The sequence below is a fragment of the Callospermophilus lateralis genome, chromosome 3, assembly GCF_048772815.1.
Source record: "Callospermophilus lateralis isolate mCalLat2 chromosome 3, mCalLat2.hap1, whole genome shotgun sequence".
NCBI lineage: Eukaryota > Metazoa > Chordata > Mammalia > Rodentia > Sciuridae > Callospermophilus > Callospermophilus lateralis.
The window spans coordinates 155495913-155513557 of record NC_135307.1 but is presented as its reverse complement, the minus strand read 5'-3'; the positions used below and the strand labels follow the sequence as shown (position 1 = coordinate 155513557).

The 17645-nt window shown below is 36.0% G+C and overlaps 2 protein-coding genes across 4 annotated transcripts in view; one reads left to right on the top strand and one right to left on the bottom strand.

Annotated features, from left to right (window-relative positions):
- The first annotated feature begins 648 nt into the window (after positions 1–648).
- Naa20 (N-alpha-acetyltransferase 20, NatB catalytic subunit) lies at positions 649–15193 on the top strand. 3 transcript variants are annotated; one of them, XM_076851464.2, is made up of 6 exons: positions 651–790; positions 5407–5431; positions 8503–8593; positions 9220–9355; positions 14075–14220; positions 14666–15193. In XM_076851464.2, the coding sequence occupies exons 1-6, from the start codon at positions 738–740 to the stop codon at positions 14749–14751; spliced, it is 537 nt and encodes a 178-aa protein (XP_076707579.1). In that variant the 5' UTR covers positions 651–737; the 3' UTR covers positions 14752–15193. The 3 variants fall into 3 exon arrangements, with proteins under 3 accessions (XP_076707580.1, XP_076707579.1, XP_076965306.1); XM_077109191.1 differs by lacking the exon at positions 651–790 and adding an exon at positions 5782–5856 and having other exon boundaries at positions 5430–5473; positions 8527–8593; XM_076851465.2 differs by lacking the exon at positions 14075–14220 and having other exon boundaries at positions 649–790.
- Positions 10634–17645, bottom strand: part of Crnkl1 (crooked neck pre-mRNA splicing factor 1) — a 28143-nt gene continuing 21131 nt past the window's right edge. The window contains exon 14 of the mRNA XM_076851462.2: positions 10634–17536. Within this exon, the coding sequence (XP_076707577.2) occupies positions 17369–17536 (168 nt within the window). The 3' untranslated portion in view covers positions 10634–17368. The remainder of the gene's footprint in view (positions 17537–17645) is intronic.

Genomic DNA, 17645 nt, shown 5'->3' with positions numbered 1-17645 from the left:
ATTTTAAACTTTTAATTTAAACTAAATTCAAAAACTGCAATTCAATTAAGTTATTTGAAAATACTATGTTTGGGACTATTTGAATGTGTGAATCTCCTTTTTAATCATACATTTTATGAAATCAATATCTGGAGCATGATAATTGCTCTTTCGAATTGAAATATGCTGAAACGGAAAATATACACCAGGTTTCAAAGTCTGACCACTAAAAACAGGTAAAATATTCCATTAATACCTTTTGTATTGACACATTGAAATGATAATATTTCAGGTATACTGGGTAAAATAAAATATATTCTTAATATTAGCCAAGTGTGGCGATATAAACCTGCAATCCCAGCTACTCGGGAGGCTGAGGTAGTAGGATTGCAAGGTTGATCAACAATTTAGTGAGACCCTGTCTTAAAATAATATTTTGAAGGACTGGGGATGTATGTAGCTCAAGGTAAAGTGCTTGTTTAGCAAGTCGTGAGGCCCTGGTGCTTAACCCCCTGCACCGAAAAAAATATATTAAAAAGTGTCTTCCACTCCCCACCTGTATGCTCCTGGAGCCCCAAGACCTTAGAGGAGTGGTCTTGCAATTTCTGACTCTGCTCGCCAGAGGGAGCTCAGTTGCTGCGGTTGCTGCCTACCAACCTGAGGCCCGGAAGCAGTTCTCCTCGCGCGCGGGGCGACTTCCGGCGGAGTGAGCACAGGGTCGCGACGTGCCGGCTTTCTAGGGTGGCGGCGGTGGCGAGATGACCACGCTCCGGGCCTTCACGTGCGACGACCTGTTTCGCTTCAACAACATGTGAGTAAGACACGTCCTGAGCCGGCAGCTCCTGCCCGGGCCCCGCTTCCTGGACTGCCAGCTCTGTCCCTAGCTGCGACCCCGGCCGGACCCCCTCACCCAGGCCGGGGCCTGGGAAGTTACCCCGCGGGCCGACTCTTGAGTCTCCTTCGGAGCTGCGGGGGTCCGAGGCCCGGTGGGTCCGGGACTGATTGCGCGCTGGCATTGGTGACCTCAGCCAAGGCACTTAAATAACTTCATCCTTTAACCCTGCGTGCCCATTGAGTACTGGGCAACGCCGGGGCCGACTCCAGGTCGTTGTCAGGGTGCGCTGGGGTGGCGCGGCGAGGTGGGCGAGCGGTCCCTAGCCGCGGGTCTGGGCTCCACGCTTAGTTTTGGGGCTTACCGGTTAGTGACTTTTGGGTACTGTGGACACACTAAAGTGCCCGCGGCGGAGGCTGTTGCAAGATTCCGACTGAGGTCAATAGCTAAGTGTTTGCTGGGAACAAATCCATTGGTTAAATTGTATCCTAATGAAGTAACATTGTCATCATTGTGTCCCACCGCAGCAGGTGATGTCGCAGTCTTAGTGTTTGAACGTTTAGTTACTGTATCTGCACATCCCCGGAGTAGACAACTTTTTTTTTTTTTTTTCTGTCTTGAGGAGTCCAGGAAGAGGGCAGATGATTGTAGAGATCCATTGTATGCAGAGTCCTGGGTTCAGTCTGAGTTAAAGCAAGATCCGTGACTTGCAAGTACTTTTTTTTTTTTTTTTAAACAGTTTATTATCAAAATTCCTAAACATTTAGAAGAGTTGAAAGAATTTTGCCTTGAGCTTCTATAGGTACCACGTGGATTTTACAGTTGAAATTTTAATTTTACTACACTGGTCTTATCTCATGTTTGTCTGTCCATGTGTCAGTCCCCTAATCACTTTTAAAAACAATAGTGCAATAAGTGAAAACTGTGGGCCAGTGATTCAGATTCAATGTCAGGAGTGTGGGAAAAACTTTAGAATGAGCTGGATAGGAACATTGAGTAAGGCTTGAAGGATGAGGAAAATGTTGGGGAGGAGGAAGTTCATTCTGGAGAAGGTGTGTAAGTGAGAAAATAAGAAGTTTAGTCAGACAGCTGGTAACAGTGTAAATTATAGTAGTTGGTTTCTGTAACAGCAGTCAGGGAAAAACAGATGAAGCTGGTCTTTGGATCCATGGTAGAGGGGTTTAAATGTGATTCGGTGGGAAGAATTTTCTGTTGGGCCTGACTTGTGTTGATTTCGCCCTGTCCCATACACACCTGTTCTGAATGCTCATTTAATCACTTAATCCACTCAATTATGTGGTGCTGACATCATTTTACTTTATTTTATTTTGAGTAAGGTATTGCAAGCTTATATGAATTGTCCCAAGTGATGGAGCCCAGAGGTGGGAATGGGTCGAGCCAGGCATTTTCTCCAATGAGACTGACCCTGGTGGTTCTTGGAAAGTTGGTCCCTGACTATAGGGATTGTTTTAAAAATGCAAATTCTCTGATGTTTGAGACCATTGCTCTAAAGAAGTCCCTTGATATCTGTGGGGGATTTGTTTTAGAATCCAACATGAATTGCAGAATCCAATGATGATCAAGTTCCTTATTTACAATGGCATAATATTTGCATATAACCTATGTGCCTCTGACACACTGTAGATTGTCTGAGATTTACTTATAATGCTTCATATAATGTGAATGCCTTATAAATAGTTGCATTACTGGGTTATTTGGGGACGATGACCAAAAAAGTCTATACTTAAAGGCACGAATGCAATTTTTTTCGTATATTTTCAATCCAAAGTTGGTTGAATCCAAGGATGCAGAACCCACAGACATGGGAGGCAGACTGAACTCTTAACCAGTGTGCTCTGTGGGGTGTGAAGTAATTAGAGGAAATGAACCAGGCAGGTAAGCCACTTAGGAGTCCTTGGCAATGGCCCAGAGATGATGACTTGACAAAGGCGCAGGTTTGGGAGGTGACATGGTGGCCGAAGTTTGAGGAATAGACAAGTCAAAGCTTGTAGAATCAAAGATCTAGAAAGGGACAACACTGTTTTATATGAAAATGAATAAAATTGAAGGGAATACTCATGAACACTATAATCAAACTTTAGATTCCATGTCACTTTGCTTGCTTAGCCTTTTCAGCATATACCAATAAGGTATATAGGAGCTCACTTTGTCTCCACTTTTACACTCCTTTTATTGTCATTTTGATTGGAAACAAAATCATGCAGGGTAGGATTGCAGAAGGAATTGAAGGAAGCATTAGGTATAGACTGTTGCAATTAATTTAACTGAAATTTTATTCTTGGAACAATATTTGAGTGACTAATAAGTGCCAGTACTAGAGCAGCAATGAAAAGAACAAAAATATTGGTGTCTTTATGGAATTTACATTTTTAGAGATAAAAGTGGTAAATACAACTTAGTGTTCAGTACGAAGGAAGAAATAGAAGCAGGGAAGGAAAATTGGAAGTGCTTAGGAATTCAACTTTAGGTAGGGTGTTCAGGGAAGATGCCATTGAAGAAAGACCTAGGTGAAATGAGGGAGTGAGTCATTTGGATACCAGGAGCTTCCAGATCCAGGGGACAGTAAAGATATCTGTGCAAAAGATATTTCAAATAGGAGGCAGCAACCAGTGTGGCTGGTATATTGTGAGTACAGGCGTGTAAGAGATGAAGTCAGAGAGTCAAAGGCCTAGATCTTGGAAACTCCTTCCTGGGACTTGGGCTTCTCTGTCTTCTCATTAAGACACCCCAGTAGAAAGGTCAGGTAGGCATCTGGGCATGGGGGTCTCAAGTTTAGGTCTGGACTAAAGATAGGAATTTGAAGATCCTTACTGTGTGGATGATGGCAGGTTATCAGGAGACTGTATGACACTAGTGATGGAATAACCATAGAAAGAAAAGTCTAGAATATGCCCAAAGGTGTCAAGGAGACCGGTCACTGAGGTGGGAGAAAAAACTGATGGAGTCTTGGAAGCCAAGTGAAGAGAGTATTTCAGGAAGAAGGAATGAGAAACTATGTGAAGAGCTGCTGATGCCTAAGTGTAAATCCTATTTGTACATTTCTTCTAGGGAAGAATCAGAAATTTGAGATGCAGATACAGGAGACAGAATCGCAAGAGCAGGGTCCTGAGTAGTGAGAGGGGTGGGATCTGCTGGCTGATACTCCATGCCTAGTGACAGAAGTGCAAGCAAGCATCTGGTGGTCATTAGGTGGGTGGATTCATTGGTGGGACTTTGGTGACACTTTCTTCTCTTCTTACTGTTGTATTTTCTTTGTGATGAAATAGGAAGCAGCTGAGATAGAGAAGGGGCAACCTGTTGGAGAGTCAAGGTGAGACGAGAGGATATGAAGTAGTCAAGAAGTGTAGGAGAGTGAATCCCCACACTGTGTTAGAGCAGTGATTCTCCAGGTGAGGGTCAGGGCTCTGCGGGGTCCCCAGGATTGTTATGGAGTTCTGCAAGAACAAAACTATTTTCATAATACTAAGATTTTTTTTAAATGCCTTTTTCACTCTCATTGTCTTAAAAGCATACATTGGGGTCTTCCTGATGTGTTATCTTTCAACAGCAAGCATAACAAATCCTTGAAAATTCAGCTGGTTTCTTTTAAAGCCAGTCATTGAAAAACTGTTAAAAGTGTCATTGTTGTCGCTAAGTTTTTGTTTATTTTCCAAAATATAGTGATTTCTTGGTAAAGTTATTAATGTTAACATATAATTGACTTAAATAGATTTTCAATGAATATTTTTAATTTTAAAACATCAATATATATAACCTATCTAAACTAAAAGTTGAATACTTTTTTAGTGTAAAGGGGGTTTTTGAAACCAAAAAGATTGAGAACTTACTGGAGTAGAGAGATGTAATATGGCATTGTTAAGGGTACCAAAAAACTTGACTATAAATGGGAAGAAGGTTGAAAGTTGCTGGTTTGTGTCTGAAAAAATAACAGTTCCATTAAATGAACAGGAAAGCGAGAGGCCAGAGCTGGTTGGGGATGGAGGATATGGGTTTTAAGAATGGTGTGATGATGGTGTGGTAGTATATGCTGGCACCAGGGCCAGGCTGGAGAAAGCCTCCTTCAAAAATGCACAATGGAAAGTATAGGAATGGGGCTGGTGGAAATGTAGGAGTAGGTAAGTAAAAACTGAATGTTCATATTTATAAGGTGGAAAAGAGAAAGAAAAAACTGTAAGGGAAGGCCCCACAGGCAGGTAGAATCCTTGTGTGAAATGGGGTAGCAGGCAAGTTTGACCTGCTGTCTATATTCATGATACTAGGTATATGCCTAGTTGGTCCCCAGCTTCACTAACAATTTATTATCTTCTATAAGATTCTTGTGCAATTTGTTAAGAGTAAAATAATTTGTAAAGCAGTTAAATGAAAATGTATAGATAATTTTATAGTTGCTGTTGACAACTCATGATGGCTACTAGGTAGTATTAACCATCTTTCTTGGCTCGAAAGTTAATTTTAAAGTTGTGGAGTAAGTATATTTTGTTTTCCTGTGGCATATTATTTTTTGTTTAAGCAGTTTTAGTAAAACTTGTTTTTGTAAACACTGCTTATTTTGACATTTCTTTTGTTTCTTTCAGTAACTTGGACCCACTTACAGAAACTGTATCCTTAAAAAAAAAAAAAAAATTAAATGAAGATTTACCAGTAAGGAAAATGGAGAAATAAAAGGAAAAATTACACACAAGGGCTGAAACTTTAAAAACCTGTAAATCACTTTAAAAAACAATGAAAACAATAGTTGCCTTAAATCTGCCTGGCAAACTACCCATATATATATATTTTACATAAATCTGTAACATTATAGCTCCCTTGCCCACCTTGCCCAATAGCAGTAGCATGGCTGTATGTATATACCAGAAAGCACAGTGACTTCAGTAAGATGGCTGTTTCCCTCTGAATGAAGTCTCCAGTAACCACCCTCTTTGCAATTTTAATTATTGAATTATTCCCAGAGTAGCTTTGGTCTTCCTGTTCGAGGTGGCTTCAGAGCAAACGATCAGTATGGCAGCAGAATCAACAGAGGGGAGGTGAGTGTGTCCTTCCATTTTAAGAGTAATTTTGCAAAGCACCATAAAGAACCTGCCTCCTGCCCCACCTGTCTAGTCTATTCGTAGTCCAGAATTAAGCCCAACTTGAAATTGGGACTTGTTACTAAAGTGAATAGAGGATTTGGGGTAATAATTGATAGTCTCTATCATCATCCCAACATAAAAATGGGCAGAATATGGAAAGTTAGGACATTCTTGGTTATGTTGCTATAACAGATAACTACATATCTTCAGTGGTTTAAAATGAAACATTAGATTTCTGGATTATGCTTTATGTCCATTGCACAGCGTTAAGATGTTCTGTTAATTGATAGTTTAATTTATGCACCAAGAGGGCATAGTAGAAGCTCGTAAACTTGTGAAGTCCATCTTACCAGTCAGAAGACATGCAAACTTAAATCAAAATGAGAAACCATATATAACAGAGTAGATGATCCAGAAATTAAAAAAAAAAAAAAAGATAAACTCAATATTAATGATGATGGGGTAAAAAAAAATTCTCATAAATTGCTGGTGACAGTATCAACTGGTATAGTCTCACTAGAAGGTGATTTTGAAATATAATACTTAGAGATTCCATTACCTGAAAGCAAAAATAATTTTTAAAAATAGAGGCTTTTATCATAGGTAAGCAAATTCAGGTCCATGGGCCAAATTTGGCCCACTTTTTTTTATGTAAATAAGATTATATTGAGACGTGCCCATGCTGACTAATTTGTTGTCTGCTTCCTTACTTAATGATCATCCTGTATCTAAGTCTCTGTGTAGCATTTATCATCATCTAAGATTCTTACTTGTTCACTGTCTGTTTACTCATGGACTATGAATGTCAGATTTACTCTGTGATGCTTGGCACATAGATGTTCAATACATTAATTTTTCTGTAATTACATTGGAAAATTAATGGCTAGTTCCTATTTTGGCTTCAGCCATAAAACTGACATGCAAACTTAAATTTTTAAAAAAAGATATGCAAACACAATTATATTTTTTTGTTTTGTTTAAAGGAAACTTTTTACCATCCATTACTTTTCATACTCCTTAACAGGATCTAGTGTAGGGTTCTTTTTTACTTATAGACCTCACCCACTGGCCAGAGACCATATGGTCCACAGACATGGGAAATTTACTGTCTAGGCCTTTAGAGAAAAAGTTTGCTACCCCTGAGTTACATCATGATAAAAATTGTTTCAGGAGAATTATATTGAAATTTTGGAATTCACACATAACAAGGATATGGTTAAATAAATTACGATGTATCCAAGAAGGACTTACAAAGTTTTTTGGGAAACTAGAAATGATCCAGGTGTCTCCCGACAGGAGACAGAGTATTTAGATTTGTCTTCATATCAGGGAATCCTACACAGTAGTAAAAATTAACCACAGGTACAGGCTATAAGAGGACTATAGATCAGAAACAAAATTGAGTAGAACAAGAAAAATCCACAAAGCTTTCATTTGAATTTTTAAAATTATGACTAATTAAAAGTATCTCCCTGTCTTTAAAAGAAAAAAGTCAAAAAGGGTTTTGAAGAATTTTGAATGCCAAAGGAAAATTCTTATTGTATAATAAAGGAAAATATTAGAATGCAAATCAACTTATACAGTGTGCTTTGAGTAGCATCTAAATTTTACAGTTAAATCCCATAATCAAAGTGAGTTCATATTTGAAACTAATCTGTTAGGTCCTATTGGTTGATTTGAGGAGTAGGCAAGATGATTAAGGAGTGAGTGGCTTCATGGCAGCAAGACAGGATGGCCTGCCATGTTAGGGTTGTTATACAGAGCTGAAGATAAAATAATGACTGTTTCTCAGAGGAGAGTTGGAGGATTTGAAGAATTTAACACTTGAGGAAATTTTCCAAAAACTTTTTTTTGTAACAGCACTGGTATTAAACCCAGGACTTTGTGCAGGCCAGGCAAACACTCTACCACTGAGCTTTGTATGATTGGGTGTCCTCTCATTAAATTGTATTAGAGTGCTTACACTGAGAAGACATATAGGAGAGTACCTATCAGTAAGGACACCCTAGGGTCAAAGAGTTAAGTAATGAGCAGACATACTTGATTCCTTTAATCACATTTTATCTGCATTATTAAAATTTGAATCAGTGGAGGGGAAAAATAGGTAATTATTGCCTCTGAAAGGACTTAGGTTGTACTTATTTTCAGTTTCATGGCTGAAGCCAAAGTAGGAACTAGCCATTAATTTTCCAGTGCAATTATGGAAGGATAAATATATTGAATATTTATGTGCTAAGCACCACAGAGTAAATCTGACATTCATAATCCATGAGTAAACAGTGAACAAATAAGAATCTCAGATGATGATAAATGCTACACAGAGACTTAGATACAGGATGGTAAGTAGGGAAGCAAACTGTACAAGAACTTTGGAGTCCTGATTCTTTGCTTCCTAGCAGTCTCCATTTCACAACTAAGGTGATATGTCTAGGCAATTTTTTTCTAGGCAAAAATTCATTGCTAACCTAAATATTTCATGTATTGGGCGTAATTAGGAATTTTACAGAGCTGAAGATAAAGTAACAATTATGTTTTTTTGTGTTTTGTTTTAAGGGAACTTTTTACCGTCCATTACTTTTCATACTCCTTAACAAGATCTAGTATGGGATTCCTTTTTACTTACAGTACCTCGCCCACTGGCCAGAGTATTTCATCGTTGCAGAGGCACCTGGTGGAGAATTAATGGGTTATAGTAAGTATAAAACCACTAGCACTTTTTTGGGTAGAAAGTTAAGATTTTAATGTAGATTTCAACATGATTACTTGAGACTATAGAATTGGAATCATGATGCCTGTGTTTTATTTTCTTTTCAACTACTCAACAGCTTACTGATCACTTCTGTTTTAGTGATTGTTCTAGGTAACAGTGAACCAGGCAGACATGATCTCATTTTTCTTGGACTTTCATTCTATATTTATATCATGGTTTATTTGGCATATATAATATGTGGATTGTATCATCTTCATTGAATTAGTAGCATTACTAACAAAAATTTGAGCTGTGAATTGTCTCTTATTGTATGCACATACCCACATATATACATACCTCCATGAAAACTTTTCCTGATTCTATAAACAGATGTGGCATTTCATTTGCAAGGGAATTTTCAAACAAATAGCATTAACTGGATACTTAAAAATGAAAACATTGGGGGCTGGGGTTGTAGCTCAGTGGTAGAGCACTTGCCTAGCGTGTAGGAGGCACTGGGTTTGATTTTCAGTACCGCACATAAATAAATTTTTTAAAAAATGAAAACTCTGATTTTATGTTAATCAGTGTGTCTAATTACTGAATGCTTTTGTTGTTGTTGTCGGCAGTTATGGGTAAAGCAGAAGGCTCAGTAGCCAGGGAAGAATGGCATGGGCACGTCACAGCTCTGTCTGTTGCCCCTGAATTTCGACGTCTTGGTTTGGCTGCTAAACTTATGGAGTTATTAGAGGAGATTTCAGAAAGGTGAGATCCAGTTTTTCAAATATACTTAGTGATTTATAAACCCTCACCATTTTTGTCTGTAGAACATCTGTAAGATTTTCCCCCACTTCTGGCTGAGTAGCTGCTGTGTCTTTATTTTGCAGGGTTTTATTTTCAACTTCTAGTAGTTCTTAGAACTGTCTGTCACCTATTCTAAGTGATGTCATTGTTCCTGTTTTGTTATTGAGGAAAATTAAGGCAGAGTGTTGCAGTGACCTGTCATAGGCCTATACGCTGGATAACTGGTGAAATTAAAGACTAGCCTTCAAGGAAGGTTTATTTTTGTGGTCTTGCTACTATGGCATAAGTTCCTAAATTTTGTTATCATTGTTCTGAATATCTTGGTAGAATTTTCAGTGTTCCTGTATCAAAAGAAAATAATTCCATCTTAAGTTTAATAAATACTTACAAGCCTAACAGCTTATAAAATAACCACTTTGAAAAGATAAACTGAAATAACATGCATTTTCATTTCATTTTTAACTGTGTGGTTATTATCTTATTAATGATATGTGCACCAAGGGCATTGAATGGTTTTTAAAAATTTTTTTTGTTCTAGAGTGCTAGGGGCACTCTACCATGAGCTACATACATCCCCAGCTCTTTTTATTTTTATTTTGAGACAGGGTCTTGCTAAGTTGCTGAGGCTGGCCTTGAACTTGTGAACTTGTGATCCTTCTGCCTCAGCCTCCCAAGTAGCTGGGATTAACAGGTGTGTTCCACAGTGACTGACTGAATGACTTCTTAAACCTTGGAAATAGATTCACCATCCTGTTTCCCATTGCTATTCATGTGGCACTAGTGCTTTTTAAAATTACAGCAACTGCCAAAAACCCAGCTTCATAAAAATATTATGTAATTAAAAGGAATGTAGCATAATGTTGAATTTGTTAACTACTTTGAACTAGTATTTTGCCAGTATCTGACATATAAAGTTTTACTGTGTTTTCCCTAAGCATCTTGAAAATCCTATAACCCTTCTATGAATTTGGGATACCCGAGTGCACAGTTTGGGAACTGCCAACATTATGACATTTAAAAAGGGAGAGTCATATATTAAACACTCTCACTATGTGAGATAAAGTAGTAATTAAAAGGAAGGCTTCTCCCATTTCTCATTCTAGAAAAGTCAAGATAATGTAAGTCTGACCAATTATTCAGATGCCATTTGTTTCTCAAGGTAAATGTCTGAAAGAGTAATAGGAAAGTAGATTGTTATGAAAAAAAGGTCTGGAGGCTTAATTTTCACATAATTCTTGGATTTAATAAAGGCAAATTTTAAAGAAGTAACTGTGGCCACAGATATTCTGAGTCAAGTAGGTTGCCAATCCCTTTAGAGAATAAAGGAAATGACGTTAGCTGAAAAACAAGTTGACTCTAGATTTTACAGTTTTTTTTTTAAAGTTATGCCTAGACTGAATAAGGAAGGGAAGAAATTTTTAATAATACATAGTTTATACACATTTATTAATGACATCCTTGTTAGAAAAAAGATATTTAGCATTCTTGTATAGCAGATAGAATGATAGGAAATAAGTTCCAACTGTAACCTTGCACATGTGTAATTAATTATAGGATAGATTCTCTATCTCTTTGAGTAGAAAACCACTAAGCTTCTTCTAGTTTTAGAAGCTTCATTATTTTAGGGTAGCTGTTAAGACTTTTTATGAGTGTATGTATGTATGCATGTATTTAAATGTATACATTAAAAGTATAAACAGTAGATAATTACCAAAAGAGGAGACAAAAAATTTAAATGATAAGAATCAGTCCAAAAGAAGAGAAAGGAAATTTAAACTGGCAATACAAAAAGTATGAAATAAAGCAGTAGCTATGAATCCAAACACTATCAGTAATTAGAATAGGAAATGTTAGGACTAATGATTCCAGTTAAAAGACAAAAGTGTATTGTATTTACAGGAAATATTTATAAACATTAAAAAATACACAAAGATTGAAAGAAAAATTAAAGGTATCATGTCATGCAGAGTCTAATGGAAAGAAAGTTGGTGTATTTCCATTAAGTTACATTATAGTTGAATAATTATTACCAGAGTAAAGAAGGGTCATTGTATACAGATAAAAGATTTAATCCATCAAAAAGATGTGTTAGAAATTTTATGTATCCAGTGATATAAATTCAAAATAAAAATCCAAAACTTGACAAAACAACAATGATAAATAGACAGATGATTATTACAGTGGGAAATTTGAACATACTTATTCCTGATAGAACAATAGACAGAAATTGGTTAAGGGTACAGAATAAAGGTCAGTGAACTTTTTCTGAACCAGAGTAAATAGAGTTTTCAGGTCACCTGAGATCTGTTGCATTGTCTTGTATTAATTTATTTTTAACTCTTTGGAATTTAGTCAATACTTACCTTGAGAGCCAATTCCTACCTTAAAGGATTTCAATTAGGTAGTATAACTTTCTACAAAGAGAGCTTTGGCTTTTCTGGCAAATTTCAGCAAACATTTAAGAAATGACTATTGTAAGGTCACTTTTACACAAGCAAAAAAAAAAATCTTGGAACATTCTTCACCTTATTTTTTAAGGCTAGGATAACCTTGATAACAATACCTGACAAAAAACATGAAAATGGAAGAACTGAGGAAATCTCATTCCTTAAGTGCAAACAAAAAAATCCCAGAAAGATCATGGGGCAAAGTGGGTTCAGTGGATAACATCAGGAACAAGGTTGTTTTAACTTCACACTAAATGAGAACAACTGTTTTTTCATTAAGTGCAGTAAACTTGATATAATCCAATATTCATTCTTGATTAAAAACCAAAAACAACAAACTGTTAGCCAACTAGGAAAAAGGAGGAGAGTGTCCTTAACCTAAAAGAAAAATTATTATCAATAATAAACCTCTAGTAAATATACTTTATGGTCACTAGATGAACATTCACAAATCAATTCTAGATTTATTAAAAACTTAGATGTAAAAGTCAAAACTAGGGCTGGGGATGTGGCTCAAGCGGTAGCGTGCTCGCCTGGCATGCATGCAGCCCGGGTTCGATCCTCAGCACCACATACAAAGATGTGTCCACCGAAAACTAAAAAAATAAATATTAAAATTCTCTCTCTTAAAAAAAAAAAAAAAAGGCAAAACTAAAAAGCTCTTTGAATATAAGATAGAAGAGTGTTTATGTGACCTCAGGGTACAAAAGAATAACTTGGAACAGGCCAAAACATGCTTAACTGTAAGAAGAAAGTTTTATGTTCAACCTTACTAACAACTGGAATAAATTTGATCATCAAAAGATACATTGGAGGGCTGGGATTGTGGCTCAGTGGTAGAGCGCCCGCCTAGCATGGGCGGGACCTAGGTTCAGTTCTCAGCACTACATAAAAATAAAGGCATTGTGTTGTGTCCATCTACAAAAAAGATATTTTCTCTCTCTCAAAAAAAAAAAAAAAAAAAGGTACATTGGAGATAATGATAAGACAAGCCACAAACAGGGAAAAGATATTTCCAAAAATATTATATAATGCTGAATATCCAAAATAGACAGCTGCAGCTTGGGGGAAAATTGTGTGAAAGACTACTAAGTATTGAATAGGAGAAATCTAAATGATCAATAACCAGAAATATAATCAGCCTTGTTAGTAATCAATGCAAATTAAAATTACACTGAGATATCATTACACCATTAGTCTGACAAAAATTAAAATGTCAGATGCGTTAAAGCTTGTTACTGTGGGATTGGAGTCTCATCCACTTCTATAGAAGGGTAAGTTACAAGCAGTTTGGAAAACAGGTTGGCATTATCTAATAAAGTTGAAAACTGTTATGACACAACAATATATATCCTAGTTATAGATCTTAGATGATACTATTCCACAAGATGCTCAATAAAAAAGTTTTCATAGCAGCATAGTTAGTGGTGGTGGTTGTTTTGTATGTGTGCTTGTGTGTTTGGCGGTACAGGAGATTGAACCCAGTGCCTTGCACATGTGCTAGACAAGAGCTCTCCCACTGAGCTACATCAGCCTCCACAGCATAAACTGTACTAGTACAAACTGGAAATGCTTTTCAGTAGGACCATGGATGGCTTGTGGTGTATTCATACAGTGGAATGCTTAACAAAGTGAAGACGAGCAAGCTGCAGCTCACAGTGCTGACTGAGGCGAATCACAAAGGAATGCATAAAGTCTGATTCCATTACATATAGACAACAAACAGGAGGAACTAAACTATAATAGGTGGTAAATCAACAACAGAAAGCAAACAGAAAATAGTCTGGTCACAAGGGTCAGGATGTGGAGACCTCTGAGTGAATGAATGTATATTACCACAAAGACCTGTGGGCTTCAGGGCTGCAACCAGCATCGTGCTATGGCTGTTTGCCATTTGTGCACATGAGAGAAAACATCATGTGCTATGACTGTTTTATAAAATAAGCATATCAATTACTGTGACATAAACTACACAGTAATTTTTAAAAACCAGTAGCAAAATTGTAGGAAAAAAATTATATTTTAAGAAAACGTATTACAGCTTTTGACTGTTTGCAAAAACAGTCATCTTTTTGTACGGCAGAATTGTCAAGCTGCAAAGTCTTGTTACTGAGTAGTAGTCAAAGCAAAGTAAAAACAAATATTGTTTTAAAAAAATCTGTATTTATTACTTCCTAGGGTTTCTCACATTCCAACATCTTTCTTTTTTTTTTTTTTGTTTTTTTTTTTAAAGAAAGGGTGGATTTTTTGTTGATCTCTTTGTAAGAGTATCTAACCAAGTTGCAGTCAACATGTACAAGCAATTGGGCTACAGTGTGTATAGGACGGTCATAGAGTACTATTCAGCCAGCAACGGGGAGCCCGATGAGGATGCTTATGGTAAGCTCCCTTCCAAAGCAGTAACTCCAAGAAGAAGCCAGAACAGTTAAATTTTTTCTCCAGGTTGAAATAATCAATTATTTTAATATATTAAAAAGAACCATATTGGACTTGGATATTTAAATCACTTTTAACATGTTTATGAACTTTATTAGTGATTAACTTACATTAACCAGTGGTCAGTTTTTGTAAATTATTGTTTCATAATATTATGAGTATGGTATTTAAGATCGAATGTGTATGATGAATTAAATCCTGGGTGGGGTTTGGTTAGCATCTGATATACTTGCAATTGGAAGTCTTACTTATAAATACATTTCTCTTAGAGTCTGGAAGTGGGAGTATAGGACAAAATCTTTTATGGGAACTTTACCTACATACATTTTAATTGATATGAAGTGTTTTGATACTTGGATACTTCACATTAAACTTTGCTTCCTAACAGATATGAGGAAGGCACTTTCCAGGGACACTGAGAAGAAATCCATCATACCATTACCTCATCCTGTGAGGCCTGAAGACATTGAATAACCATAGGCAGTGGTTCTTAGGCAGTTGTTCCAAATAGTTTATGGACAATATTATTTTCATTGGATGATCTTGGAGCACTATTAGGAGAAAAGTAATCATTTAGGTCTTAAAGACTTTAAGAAAATACAGGATATAAACATTTCAATCTCATTGTTTCCATTTAGCAATATCACATGTCTTAAAGCTGTTTGCTCTAATAAAATTCAATCAAGAAGGCAGCTAGGTCAGAAGGAAGCTTTCCACTATCATGATTCATAATGTCCACTATATGCCGGGAAAAGACTTGCTCCAGCCTCTTAAATTCTGTGCCTGAGAACCACTGCTGCATATATATATATATATATTTTTTATTTTGTATTGAACTGTTAATTGAAGCTTTAAAAGCATATATGAAATGTATAAATCTAAGATGTATAATAAAATACATTGTTGATTCTATGAATGTTTTCTGGGTGTCTGCTGGTCATTTATACAACTAAATCAAGATTATGAAAGTTCATCAGATATATTTTTCTTACTTTTTTTTTTTTTTACTACATATACAGTTAAGCTGCTTGTCATGTACAGATTCTTCCTAGTTGTTTCCTGGATTTTTTTTTTTTTTTAATCCTGCCTTCCTAAATACAAAAAGAAGCTGATGTGGTTTTTTGTTTTGTTTTGTTTTTTAAGAAGAAAAGGAACTTAATTCCTAAAGAAACCAGATCATAGGCTGACCATGTGTTTTCATATGTAGTTTCATTACCTCTAGCATCTGAAAATATCCAATAAGTAAAAAAAAAAAACTGAAGAAAAATCCACATGAAATGATTAAAAAGCTTTTAATGTAGAAAGGATTTTGGTGAAGTTCAGGAAAAAGATAAATACATCTTTTATGTTCTCCGATAGGAGAATAACTTTCCTTCCAGCATTTCACACTGGCACGTTTGTTATGACTTTGAGAACATGATCCCTAACTTTTTCTTATGTCTATGCAACCTAAACAGAACAGATATTCTAGGAAGACTGGCTGGTCATTAACGTTTAGACCTATTTTTGTCTCTCCCCTTGACTGTATATTTAGTAAAGGACAATCAGATTCTTCTAAGACCTCAGTCAGTATAACCAATCTGACACCCCAAAGTGTGAAACTGGTCCAGTAACAAAAGCAGAAGACAAAAAGGCTTTATTATTAGTTCTGTTTTCTTGTGCCCTCAAATGCCCTAATTTTCAAGATAGAAATTAATAACCAAGTCTCTTTTACTCCCTTGGATGAATTTATACATTTAATATTAAATTTGCTTATTAATGGTCCTACAGGTGAGAAAGAGTCTTGAAAATACAGCTGTATGTTTGAGTAGTAAAGCAAAACAAAAAAGTATGCTTAAAATACCAGCTAAGTTAAATGAAACAGATCAGTTTTTCTGCTTGAGAATGTAAGTAATACACCATAATATAATAATGTTTTCATTCTTGTGCTACTTTAAGCTTTCATTATTTAGTATATGGTACCTTCAGTGTTTTTACATATGCTCTAAACCCCTAGGCTAAGTTTAACATGTTGGGTGTTATGAGTAAACATTTTTTGTACTTAGCACACAGAGATGATATTCTAGATAAAATTTATAATTCCATTGTTCATTAAATTTGGGAAACAATAGGACAGGATCATTATGAAGATTCATGATATATAGCAGTATTATACCAAAGGCTCCAAGAAGACCGATTTTAGAGACTCCATTAACAGTTTAAGCTTTAATCTAGGATTTCCCAAACTTATTTGAAAAGGGGGCATCATTTTTCACAGCACATCTTATAAAACAAGTCAAAACTCAACTACAAAACTCAAACCAGTTTAAGGAACTAATAATGGTATAATTGAAACTGAATGTTATTAGTAAAAATGACTTTAGAAAAATAGTCACTGTAAGTTAACTTTGCAATGTTTTTAGTAGCTTTTGGTATAACTGGCCACTATTGAGAAGGTAAAGATGTTTTGATGTTAATTCAAGCATATCCTGCTCTACAAGACATATTTAAGAGTGGAAAAGAACAAACGTTTTATCCACTTACTGTGCACCAGGTATTTTTCTAATATAATTTTGAAATGTGCTGTCAAAGAATTGGCCTATTTTATGAGCAAGGAAACTGAAAGAAAAAAAAAAAAGGTTAAAATACACAATTACTAAGTGGCAGTGCTGGAAACTGAATTCAAGACTGTGACTTTGAAAACAGTAAAAAGTTATAGGTTTCATGAATGCATAACATTAGAAAACTATATCTGAAAAATTACTGCAGACTGTAACCTGAAAACTTTTTTAAAAAAATAAGTCAAAAAGTCTGCAGGTCCATCTAAAATAGATGCTAAGCATAACCTCAATTACATTTCCTAATGCATGATATAGACAAACATTAGGAAAGTTTGGAGTCAAGTGAAGAAATCCAGCATTTAAAAAATGCATTTACTTGCAATTCCTCACCCCTACCTAATCCAGAGCATTTTAAAAATGATTCAAAAAAGTAGCCATCAAAAATCCCAAATAATTCCTTGCTGGTGAATATAAAAACTTCCAGGAGTCTCAAGAGTTCCAAACTATCAATTTATAAAAATAATAAAACACTTTTCAATATGAAGAAAACATCAGGATTCACTCTCATCCACATCCTTATCTGGATCTTGCTCAGCAGCCTCCTTTTCCTGTTGCTGTTTCTTCCAAAGTTTGGCCATGGCCAAGAGCTTGAGGTTAGGTTGGTTGGCAGCATCTTCTGGAAAGATGTAATCATAGTATTCTTCCCATCCTGCATCAGACTATAGAAATAAAGCAAATTAGAAGGCAAGAAAACATTTGGCTTAAATACATTTCAGTTAAAGCAGAGTTGTTTTGTTTGTTTTGTTTTTTTACTGGAAACCCAGAGTT

Coding starts and splice junctions, on each gene's coding strand:
- Naa20 (XM_076851464.2), top strand. CDS start 738: ATGACCACGCTCCGGGCCTTCACGTGCGACGACCTGTTTCGCTTCAAC. Junction 8,594..9,219: donor TGGAGAATTAATGGGTTATA/GTAAGTATAAAA, acceptor TGTTGTCGGCAG/TTATGGGTAAAGCAGAAGGC. Junction 14,221..14,665: donor GCCCGATGAGGATGCTTATG/GTAAGCTCCCTT, acceptor GCTTCCTAACAG/ATATGAGGAAGGCACTTTCC.